Below are 11,728 nucleotides of genomic sequence, written 5' to 3'. Positions count from 1 at the left end.
ATGGATCGCTCTGGTCACTATACTCCTATCCTCGTCTTTCTCTTCATCGCCTCCTTTTCATTCTTCCCTTTACGTCTCGTGCTTGGAACCATGCGCGTCTCCCAAAGGGTGGCGCCTTCCTCCTGGCTCGGCGCCTTGGTCGATCGTCGGCAGCCTTCCCACGATCCTCCTCCACAAGCCCCCCTTCCGATGGATCCTGGATGTCGCAGAAGGCAAGGATATCATCTGCATCTGGCTTGGTGGTGTGCATGTAGTTGTCGTCGATTCCCCCACCCCCCCATCTCAGCCTCCAGTTCCTCAGGAAGCACGACGCGACTTTGCATCCCGGCCCCTCACCGTGTCCTCCTGGTGCTTGAGCCGGGGGTTCGTCTCCGTCGGCGTTGCTCCGTGGGGCGAGCGATGGAAGAAGATGAGGAGAGTGGTAGCATCCGAGCTCGTCAGTCCCTCGAGGCTCCGCTGGCAATCAAATGCGCGTGATGAGGAGGCCGATCACGTCGTTAAGTACGTATACAACCTATGCAACGCGGGTTTGGCTGCGATAGACATCAGAGCCGCGGCACGGTACTACAGTGGCAATGTTGTCAGAAGGACGGTTTTTGGACTCAGGCACTTTGGGGAGGGTAGAGAATATGGAGATGGTATTCTTGGTGTTGTCGGTGATCTTATTTTGCGTTGTATGCACCGGATTTTATGCCATCATTGAGGTGGCTGGACGTGGGCGGGCATGAGAAGTTGATGAAGAAGGCTATGAGTCTGATATGTAAGTTTCATGATCCTATATCAAGGAGAGGATGGAGAGGTGGAGGGGTGGAAAGGAGACACAGGTCGGAGGGAAGTGAAGGACCTTCCTGATGTTCTGATCACATTGGAGGATAATGAAGAGCATCCTTGGTTGACAGCGGAGGAGATCAAGGCTCAAATCTCGGTAAGATGCTAAACAACCAAACCTCCCGTACTCCCCTGGCTTTCGGTCAGCTCACAGTGCTGTTGGTCAGGGGTCCAACAGTTTTTGTTTTGCTTTTGCGTTGCTTTTCAACATAAAATAACTGATTGCTAACAAATTCTGTCATGCCGCTAATTTAGAACTGAAATCAAACGATTCGGATATCAATATATTTATACTTATATTTATTTTATTTAATAAATATAAATATAAATATAAATATTATTAAAATATAAAAATTTATATTTATATTTATTTTAAACGGATATGAATATAATTTGAATATTGAAAAAAATAGATATAATTATTGATATAACTTAAATAATTAAATTTTATAAGTATAGATGATAAATCAAGATAATAGTATTTTTATATGATTATATATTTTTTTATAAAAAATTAATAAGTACTATATAAAATTATATAGGATTACAAGTATATTCAGATATTCGAATATAGATCGGATATTTATCTATCCATATCTATATCTATTTTTTTTTATTGGTTATAAGTATGGATACAGATATTAGTTAGATCCTCAATTTTCTATCGATATTAGATATTATCATACCATTCTTAGCCCTAAGCTAATTTTAGAATTGGCTGGGCCATAATTACTTCTAGTTTATGTGTAAAAGCTTTGATACTAAAAATAAATCATGTAAAATTCATGCAATAATACTGATCGCTAACAAATTCTGTCATGTGCCTGACTTTACTCTTAAGTATATCATAATTACTTCTGGTTTATCTGTTAGGAATTTGGTACTAAAAATAAATCAGGTAAAAATCATGCACACTCGTCGTTCTGGTCATTTAATGCATTTCTGCGGGGCTGTTTCGGCCTGATTTGTAACTGTAAAATCTCAATTCTATTTGTTTTTGGATGCAGCTCACACGAATTGTTGTTTGCATCTGTAGACAACCCGTCTAACGTTGCAGAATGGGGTCTGGCCGAGCTTCTGAACCAACCCAAGCTCCTTCGAAAAGCCATGAACGAGTTGGGCCGGGTGGTCGGCAAGGATCGGCTGGTCCATGAGCCTGACATCCCACGACTACCTTACATCAAGGCATGTGTTCGTGAAGTCCTCCGGCTCCACCCGGTTTCACCCTTCAACCTCCCCCATGAGCCAATCGAAGACACCACCGTCGCCGGCTACTTCATCCCCAAAGGAAGCCGACTTCTGCTGAGCCGGATTGGCCTTGGTCGGAACCCTAAGGTTTGGAACGACCCGCTCAGATTCGACCCAGACCGGCATATGACGGATGGGCCGCTCGAGACGGACCCCGGTTCATCTCGTTCAGTACAGGACGTCGGTCTTGCATGGGGGCGCCGCCAGGGAGCGCGATGACTGTTATGCTATTGGCTAGGCTTCTCCAGGCTTTTGATTGGAGTCTGGCACCACCAGAAGAGTCCAACATTGACCTCTTGGAGGAGAAGGATAGTCTCTTGATGGCGAAACCTCTGAGAGTGTATGCTAAGCCACTGGAAAAGCTTTAAGAAGATGATTTTGTTACTAGAAGAGTTGATTTTGGGTCCATCTTCGGTCATAAAATCAATGGAATCCAAAGGAATTAACTATTTTCTTGGATATAAAATCATTTTGTTGGCAGTAATTTCTCAGCTTTCATACACGAAACTAATTTAACAAATTAAATTTTGAATTTGAATTCAGCTTTCCATGTTGACATTGATATGTGCAAAATTTTTATTTCTTTCTGAGTTTATCTTTATTCCCAACTATTTTGGACATATTTTTCCTTAGATGATTTCAATTGCTCTTTGAGATCAGTGTGAATAACGGAGTAGAGTTTGATCCCCTTCAATTATTTTGGCGTGGAATGTGGACGGGAGAGAGGTTGAGAAAATGATGGATAAATATTTGCAAGTTGAAAATTCCTTTCTGTCCAGCATACATACTTAAGCTAAGCTATGAGACCCTTCACATACATTGATTTTTCTTTTTTTTTTTTTTTTAAAAAGTTACGTAAAATGTGAAGGAACAAAAGACATCATCGACACTACATGCATGCCTTTATTAGAAAATATCTATCAGACATCTATAGGTCATCCACTACGAGGCCAATGTTTTTGGGGAGCAACTATCGTGCACGCAGGCGAGGACATCCTTATAGTCTCTTGAGATGGTGAAGAAATCATGCACTTTACCATCACTGCTCCTCTTATATTCAAAAAGAAGTGACGAATGATTGAAAGCAGTCAGTTTAACAAACCCATAGTCGTGGTCTCGGTAAAGACTCCAGTTCGGCACAATGTTGGCAAACTCTGACAAATGGCTGCCACCACCACCAACAACAACATGGATGGTTCCATTCACCGTGCCTGAGTAATGTGATTTTTCTTTATTTACGCACTGGTTCTGTCAAGAGAAGTTGAGATGGTGAGAGAAATGTCACACTATAAAAATATAAGGCAATTAACATATATTATGCACAGGAAATGAAAATGAATGAGGTGTAATAGTAGTGCAAATAGGAGAAAAACAAATTGGATATGAATATTAACCTTCCAATCTAGAGAAAAGGAACACATAATATTCCTGCCATCTCCATTTTTGCATTAGCTAGTGCTTAAACAGAACTTCGTAGTGCATATAATAATATTCTGATATTCTTAGTTTTTGTTCTTCCTCTTACACCTCTTGAAAGTCTCAAATAGACGCTCCAAACTGTGAATTCTTGTAACATTGAAGTTGCACTTATTTAGAAAGGAGAATACTCCATAATACTGCCTTATTTTCAGAATGCTGGAGTACAGTTTGGAAACAAATCACATTGTCCTTCAATAATGTCACCACATATTAATTTAGTATCTTAAGTGGCATGCAGATACCAAGTAAATAAACAATATCAGGAATACATTTTGATACATGATGTTAGAATATGGAAGAACCTGAAGTGATGGAGGATCTAGCCTTCATAGGAATTAATGGTAGAGAAAAACTAACAGACTTAAATATTGTAAGGTTAACACTTATATCCAAATATTAATAGCTTTGACTTTTAAAAATGAATGGTATGACATACTTCTGTTTACATGTTCAGTTACCATGTTCATTGTGGTTTCAAACTAGATTTTACATTTTATCATGCAACTGATCAGAATAATGTCCGACACCCAGATGAAAATCCAATAAATAATTACAAAGTTGTCCACCCATATGCCCTTAAAATAACAATAGTTCTGCATATCAGTGCTTGTGGTTTAGCTGTGAGTTAGAAACACTAATGATTTATGCTTGAAGAAAATGCAAAAAAGTCTGTCATTTAATATCTTCCTACCTGGTAGATTGGACAGGTCCTCTCATAGTTGTGAACATGCCCATAGAATGCAATGTCCACTTTATATTTCTGCCAGAGCTTTTGAAGGCTCTCCCTTCCCATGGGCTCTTCAAATGAGCCCTCCGCAGCATAAAAAGAGCCAGATGAATAACCGAGCACACGATGAGCAGCAAATATCAACCATGGCTGCTTCTGCCTATCTACCGAGGCCAGGCAGTGTTCGATAAATTCATACTGCTCTGAGCCTTCCCTCCAATCATGCTCAGTATCTGCTATGCAGAAGCGGAACATGCCATAGTCTGTAGAATACCTGAAATGAACTGCCAGTCACACTTTGATTTGTACGAGGCCTTTTTAATCTAAATTGATTGTTGTCATTGTGCTTTAGGTGGGTGATTCAATCCGCAATAAGGGGTCATTCTGTCTTTTAATCAATTCTCTTTTTAAACGAACTTCCTGCTTACATTTCCATCAGGCAAAAAAAAAAGAACCTGCTTACAGAGTATAGAACATGAAATAAAAATCTAAAACACATGGAGCAAAGTCTTGAAAAATAATTACAAGATGATATGCTATACTTTGTCAGCATAGCATTATCAGAAAACAATAGTTCTCTTAATGATAATCCTACATCAATTGGTAGAGAATTTAACATAGACTCTTAAATCTTCCTTTGTTTTTCTTTCTCTTTTTGGTTCCGAGTGAAGAAGATGTAGAATCTTAAGGCCTGTTTGGATATTCCTATAGAATTACTTAAAAATCAGGCCTGCTGGCACATCTAGCTCGCACCTTCTAAGTGCCTCCCCAAATCCCAGTCTAAATCCCAGCCCTTGGGCTGCAGGAAGAGAAAAGACCCATAGAGGTGTATTTTTTATTCCCACAGTATCTGGGCTGAAGGTGATTGGTTGATTGAGGATGCTTAAATGGGCAGCCGAATCCACGAATCCAGCAAGAAATTTAGCACAATCCTAATGGCTTACCTAAAGAGGTCCTTAGAGGTGATCCCTATTCTTTATTCATCCCTCCATGCTCCATCTACAAATTTCTAAAATGACTAAAAATGGTCATAGGAGGCCACCGAACTGGAGACAAAAACGATAGCTGGAATGAGAATAAAAGACAAGAATAGTACTTCGAAAATAGAACGGACCAAGGTAAAGGGAGCAGTAGGTTAATTTCATTTTTGAAAGAGTTCGATGATAGATGTAGAAATCCTTCTGATAAAGGTGGGAAGGGGGAAGGCTTTCATCTTACCAAAACTTGGCTCTGTTCTCAGCTGGCACAAAGAACATGGTTTCAGCCAATACACCACATTCCCCTCCTGAATCATCAGTGTCATAGAAGGATCCTGTCCCATGCCAGTCTCGTTCATGATTGCCACTGCAAGCAAAATAAAATTCTCATTGGATATCCTCATCAGGACAAACACCCAACTTGTTGTGATCAACTTCATAGTTTTAAACATCATCTCAGGGACTAACAAACCTTGCAATCATATACGGCACCCTTGAAGCAATTGGCTCAACTTGTGATGTAAATTGATCCCATTGGGATATATATCCATTAGCGTATACAATATCTCCTATATGGAAAACAATGTCAATGTTGTCCAAATCTTTAACAATTGTATCTGTAGTATTCAGTGAACCAGGCTGATAGTTGCTATATTCGTTAGACCCATCCCGTTCTGCCTGTCATTAAAACTAATCGGGATGTAAAAATAGTTTGCCAAAATGATTGAAACCGAACAGGTCAAAAAAATCTACCTTGATCTGATCTATAATCATGCTATGAATAGCTATAACTATCAATAGTTCCTGAAATTTCTTTTAGACCAGAAAAGATAAAGAATTGCACCTTTCCCATGTCACCAAAAATTATGACTTGCTGTACTGAATTTTGTCCTGGATAAGGAGATGCTTGGAAAGAATAAGACTTGCTCCAAACATATGATCCATTAAATAACTGATGACCAAGCTTGTACGTGTACCTGAATCATCGTCACGGTGCTAAGAAATATGTTTGACAAATATCAACCTCAAATGTCGCAAGATAATTAGTTTTCAAGTTTTATACTCTGCATTTGGCCATAAGTCCTTCAAGAAACTTGTGTGTATAAAACCCGGATCTCTCCATCCGACAGTACGTGCTGGTGCACCTGCAAATGATAATAAAACCAATTTTACCACACAGTTATCATGGTAAACACTTGTCCCACACTAGTGCAGAATATTTTCCATGGATATGGGAGAACAATACCTCCCTCTTTATTAGTTTAAAGCATTTAATTATCAAAAAGTTCTTAGGTGAGATTGCTATCATAATAGAATTAATGAAAATTGGTTCTGGTGTATGAAACTTAGAGGAATCTATGACTGTAAAATCTTGCCAAACTTATTTTGCTGAGGATGTCAAGATTTTTCATGCAGCATGAGTTACTGGGGTCAAAATAATCATCCCATCTGTAACAAATATTCAATCAAGCATTTCCACTCTTCAAGGTATATGACATCAAACTGCTAATTAACAATAAAGGATCAAAACTTCATACCACACATGCTTCTGTGGTTGAATGTCAGGGTCCCAGCTGGCGATCGCATTAAAGGTCCCCCCTTTGGTCCCCATTCAACAAAAGGAAGTGCCTCATTTATGTCATATCCACTTGTCCATGTAACGGTCATCTGTAGAGAAACCCATGAAACCATCTCTAAAAATGCTGAATTTACAAAAACTGTAGGCCTATTCGAAGTAGTATGTTGGTGGACAAAATTATCAGAAAACTTTTCCATCATTACAAAGTCTATTACTAATTTATGGATTAATTAATCAGATGGACTCCGAATCAAACTAATAGCACCCACCAAATGATAATAGTTTGTAAGCATGTCAGAATAATTCCAAGACTTCCCAAGTAGAATCCTTCTCATGCTTAGTTCTGAGTACTTTAACCTTAGCTATCAATATGGAGGCAGCAGATAAGAACTCTGCTCAACTTGGTCTCGGTATGATGTAGAACTAAGCATATGTGGGATTTTTCTGACATACAAGAGGCAATGCTAAGGTTGCATTTGGTAGCTGGCAATCTATCCAGCTTGCCGACAATTTAAAGTGGACCCACCAGATTGCTGCATTTGGTATGCTTTTTGGGTGGAAATGCAAATTACCTTGGTAAGCTACATTGCCTCCCACAAGGCAATTTAGATAGTTTTGGAGAGAGGTGGCTATCCAGATTATCACTTCTTTGGCAATGTTGTAATAAAAATTCTGAACGAAATTATCTTTTAAAAAAATCACACAAAATCCATTGCCCAACCCTCCCCTCCCCCCACTCGTGGATCCTCCGTGCATGCCCCCCACCTACGGCTCCTCCACCTCCCCCCTACAACTCACGGCTCCTCCGCCCTCATACCCCACCACCCCACTATGGCTCCTCTACGCTCATTCCCACCAACCCCACGGCTCCTCATTGCGTGTCCGACCCCACTCCCCCCCACATCCTCGGAATCCACAGCTCCTCGTCCCCCACCAAACCCCCGCGACTCCTTCGCCCTCATCCCCCACCACCCCCCGGCTCTTCCACGCTCGTCCCTACCAGCCCCACAGCTCCTCTGCGTGTGCTTGCCCTCCCCCCTCCCCCAATGTCTCCTCCTCGCTTGTCCCCACCACCCCCTTGTGGCTCCTCCGTGCACGCCCACCCCCTCCCCCCCTCCGGTGCCCGCAGTTCCCTACACCCTCCGGCCTGTCGCTTCTCCGTGCCACCACCACACCCACACTACTCCCAATGCTTCTCACCATTGAGAAAGAAGAGCACCAAGGCAAAATTACTGAAGGTATTTTGAAAATTTGATTTTATATTATTGATAATCTGATTGCATACCAAACATGTCAATCAAGATTTTCAGTAATTTTACTACAATATAACTTACGTCTACCAAACATAGTAATTAACATTACTGGCAATTTAATGATGGAAATCTATCTTGAAGGTAATCCACATTACCTTCCATGTTTGCCTGGCGATGCACCAAATGCAACCTAAGAGATATCTTAGAACTTGTGAAGGCAATCATGTTCAACAAGCAGTTAATTGTTCAAAGAAGCAACAAGCTTCTTGACTGGTGCAACATATTTTCAAACATTAAGACTTTAAATACTAATAACAGCAAATGTTACTATAGGCTGATAAACAGCAAAGTATTTACTGAGCATTTGACAGATTCCATCAAGATAATGACCCATATCAGTCCCTATTTCTCTTCATTATTTACAATTGGAGACAGGATATAAGATTGCGATATTTGCAGGCCCACGAACAGCTCTTGTTCTATTGAGTCCACACACTGTCAAACTGGGAACCGAAGAATCATATCTACTTTCCTATTTTTTATGGTGATCTGCTCTAGTTCAGCTGAGTCAGATGCATCCTATTATGAACTAGTTTGTTATTCTAAGTGAGTGCACACACTGACAAACTGGGAACTGGACTATCATATCTACTTTCTTATTTTTTGTGGTGATTTGCCTGGTTCAGCTGAGTCAGGTGCATCTTATTATGGACTGGTTTGTTATTCCAAGCATTCCTGTTTGCACATCAAATATTGGTTCTTTTCTCTTTTTCCTTGGGTCAGCTTATGTAACACAATATCTAAGTCTGCACTTCCATTCTTTTGAAGCCATTAGTAGGTGCTACACGTGACATATAGCAAGACATACAAAGAATAAAACTACAATCAACTGCTATAAAAGATTCTCTTTAACATGTAATAGTCCAGCAAAAGACAAAAAGAAATTAGATAGTAAATGTAACAAGGAAGACTAATCAAAGGCTTAACCAAACTTGATCAGCTTACCTCATTCCAAGATTTTCCTTGTGCAAGTCGTGGATAAACAGGAGCCTTTGGATTTGCAAAGGAAATTGCATTTGAAACTGCAATGAGTTTGGGCTGCAAATTTAGTACCCATTTAGTCATATACTAGTGGCGACAACAGTAATCACGGGGTTGGGATATGAACTAAATTTCACAGGCAAAAGTCAATATTTCAGCAGAAGTACAGGAAAAACTCATCAAAATGTCGCAGATTTTAAATAGTTGGTCAGAGAAGTGGACTTTTGAGACTATTGAAAACATATCAAACAATAGGCAAAGAAAATTCAGGAGATAAAACTCAGATTAATCAAAATAACACACCAAGAACTATGGTATGTATGACTCAAATGACACGAGGCTTTCTTTTCAGCATACTACAGCACTGCAGCAATTTATGACATGCATTCATAAAAGTAAACTGTCTATATTTTTAATTAAAAGTCATAGTTATTTTTTATTTGATTCTGTAAACTAAAAAATATGCCCTGCTATCATCGTAGGTTCCTCCTTCCCAAAACATTTCGAAAGCAACTGACAGTCTCTCAGAAAATATCATTTTAGAATATAATTCTTTATTTTTAAACATCCATGTCTTTCTTAAGGATGCGGAATTTAATTTTTAAATTACCAAAATTTGTGTTGCTTTGTCTCTGTTGCTCCCTTTTCAAGGTGTCTTTGGAAGCAAATCCAACAAATCTAATTCTGAAACTCCAATTTATTAGTTAATGGGACAAAATGTTGTCAAAAGTAAAAAACTCCAAAAATGGTATTACTTAAGACAAATTTGAAATTAATTTTAGGAATAATTAAATCATATGAAATCATCAAATGATGGAGAATTTCGTAAACAGGGCAACACCTCCAACTAGTAATACTAGCCTATTAGGAGCACAAGAAACAATTAAATCACCAGAAAGAAAAAGATGAAAACTATTTGAGTTCGAAAGGAAGAATATAAGAATGAAAGTTTACATCTCCAGGCATAAAAAATGTATGTTGTATATAGGGAAGGATAACATATGTAAAACATCTCACATTAGCAAGGCCACCACTAAATAATGCAAAAGCAAAGTCTGCCCGCTGATTGATCAACCGAAACCTCAAAGTTCCCTCCCCGGTCTTCATGTAACTTGGATTTGAATAATTGGCAAATTGATACTGAAACATCATCACCAATGCAAGCATTAGCAACTCCAAAACATACAAATAAATGTCAAGATTTGTTTCACTAGTAGCTTGATACACCTTTATTGGAGCTGAGCATATCAATGGATCTTCCTCTTTCTTATTTCCACTCTCGGCGGGACAAGAAGATGCACTGAGAAATAGGAGAAACCAATGTACAAACATTCTTATTTACTCATAAGATAAAAATAGTTATCACATTTTCCATAATGATTGCTAGATTAATTCCAAACCTATTTAATCTGAAAGGATGATAGATATTAGTGAATTACTTGAATTTTGCAGGAGAGAACACTCCAATCCAATCATCAGGAGTTGGATTGGGACATCGAAGCTCCACTTTTATCCATTCAGTATCCTCTCCCTGCATTTCCCATTTGGAAGCCAAGCCAATGAATCCAACCAAAATTCATATAAAATAGGCAAGAGAAAGAACTAAGAACTTCAGGAATTTTTTTTTAAAAAAAAAAGAAAAAATCTGTCAAAAAGTTTTCATGTAACAGTTTACATACAAAGCAAGCATGATTCTAGCATAGTTATTTTATATATTTACAATCCCAAAGCAGAATTAAACTAAGACCAAAAGAAACTAATAAAGTAGTCAACCGCTGCAAAAGTTCCCGGATGACTCGTGCAACTAAGTGCCGCTAATTTTTAGGTCACGCACGGGACAAGGTTCCAACTTCAAACCCTGCCAGCTCATGGAAATCGGCATTTACGTCCGCACCGGTGACTTTTTTGGTGACACATATCATTTCTTTTCCGAACCCTTCCACGTCGGCATGAACAGGGGAATCGTCGGAAACATAAAACCGCCGTCCACCCATGGATTCCCCCACCCTACGGGAAACGCTTGCCGGAAAGAGAAACGATGGCGATCGTGACGGACGATCACAAAATGGACGGTCCGGTTGCATCCCGTTCTCACGGAGGACCACCCAACGACCATCATGCTTACCTTGCGCCGCCGGAACAAGTTACTGACGCAGGAGGTTTTAAGGCCCATACCTGGAGACCCAGAAGCGCCGGCGACGCCCTCACGTACGCTGCCTCATCCATTGCCAGGGACGCCCGGTGGATCGCGATCTTCGACAACGGCTGGACTCCGGAGACGTGCCGGCTGCCGACTCCGCCGCCGGCCGCAGCGTAGCCGACGAGGACCGGCGACAAGACCAAGAAGAAAAGCAAAAGCCGACGCAGGATGGACTTCATCCTCCCGCCGATCCCTTCCCAAACCCAAACCCTTGAACGAATAATTTTAGTAGTTTTTATAGAGAGGAAAAATGAAATCCCTTGGGATCGACTAGAGAAGCCAAGAAAGATCCGGAGGCAGGAGGAATATTATTTTTTTTTATTCCGAGTTCAAGTTGGAGGGTCTCTAAGAAATATAATGACACAAGGGGTAATTAATAAATAAATTAATATAAAA

General features: G+C 39.9%; 1 protein-coding gene and 1 pseudogene across 1 annotated transcript; one reads left to right on the top strand and one right to left on the bottom strand.

Annotated features, from left to right (window-relative positions):
• LOC140859325 (tryptophan N-monooxygenase CYP79A68-like) lies at nt 1-2,759 on the top strand (annotated as a pseudogene).
• Nucleotides 2,760-2,825: 66 nt separating this feature from the next.
• LOC105048914 (probable inactive purple acid phosphatase 27) lies at nt 2,826-11,646 on the bottom strand. The gene is made up of 12 exons (XM_010928402.4): nt 11,308-11,646; nt 10,572-10,663; nt 10,360-10,432; nt 10,150-10,272; nt 9,097-9,189; nt 6,798-6,927; nt 6,323-6,404; nt 6,104-6,236; nt 5,732-5,937; nt 5,501-5,626; nt 4,247-4,556; nt 2,826-3,324 (listed from the first exon to the last, which is right to left on the bottom strand). Exons 1-12 carry the CDS (start codon nt 11,509-11,511, stop codon nt 3,019-3,021), a joined length of 1,878 nt encoding a protein of 625 aa, XP_010926704.1. The 5' UTR covers nt 11,512-11,646; the 3' UTR covers nt 2,826-3,018.
• Nucleotides 11,647-11,728: the final 82 nt, after the last annotated feature.

This window comes from Elaeis guineensis, chromosome 7 (assembly GCF_000442705.2).
Source record: "Elaeis guineensis isolate ETL-2024a chromosome 7, EG11, whole genome shotgun sequence".
Classification (NCBI taxonomy): Eukaryota; Viridiplantae; Streptophyta; class Magnoliopsida; order Arecales; family Arecaceae; genus Elaeis; species Elaeis guineensis.
Note: the sequence above shows the minus strand (reverse complement) of the source record. Positions and strands in the feature narration are given on the sequence as shown.

Bases quoted from the DNA above. Each gene is read 5' to 3' on its own strand.
- LOC105048914 (XM_010928402.4), bottom strand. From the start codon at position 11,511: ATGAAGTCCATCCTGCGTCGGCTTTTGCTTTTCTTCTTGGTCTTGTCG. The intron at 9,190-10,149 runs GTGAGATGTTTT...CTAAATTTGCAG, and splicing joins TTAGTGGTGGCCTTGCTAAT to CCCAAACTCATTGCAGTTTC. The intron at 5,938-6,103 runs GTGCAATTCTTT...TTTTAATGACAG, and splicing joins TTTTTGGTGACATGGGAAAG to GCAGAACGGGATGGGTCTAA.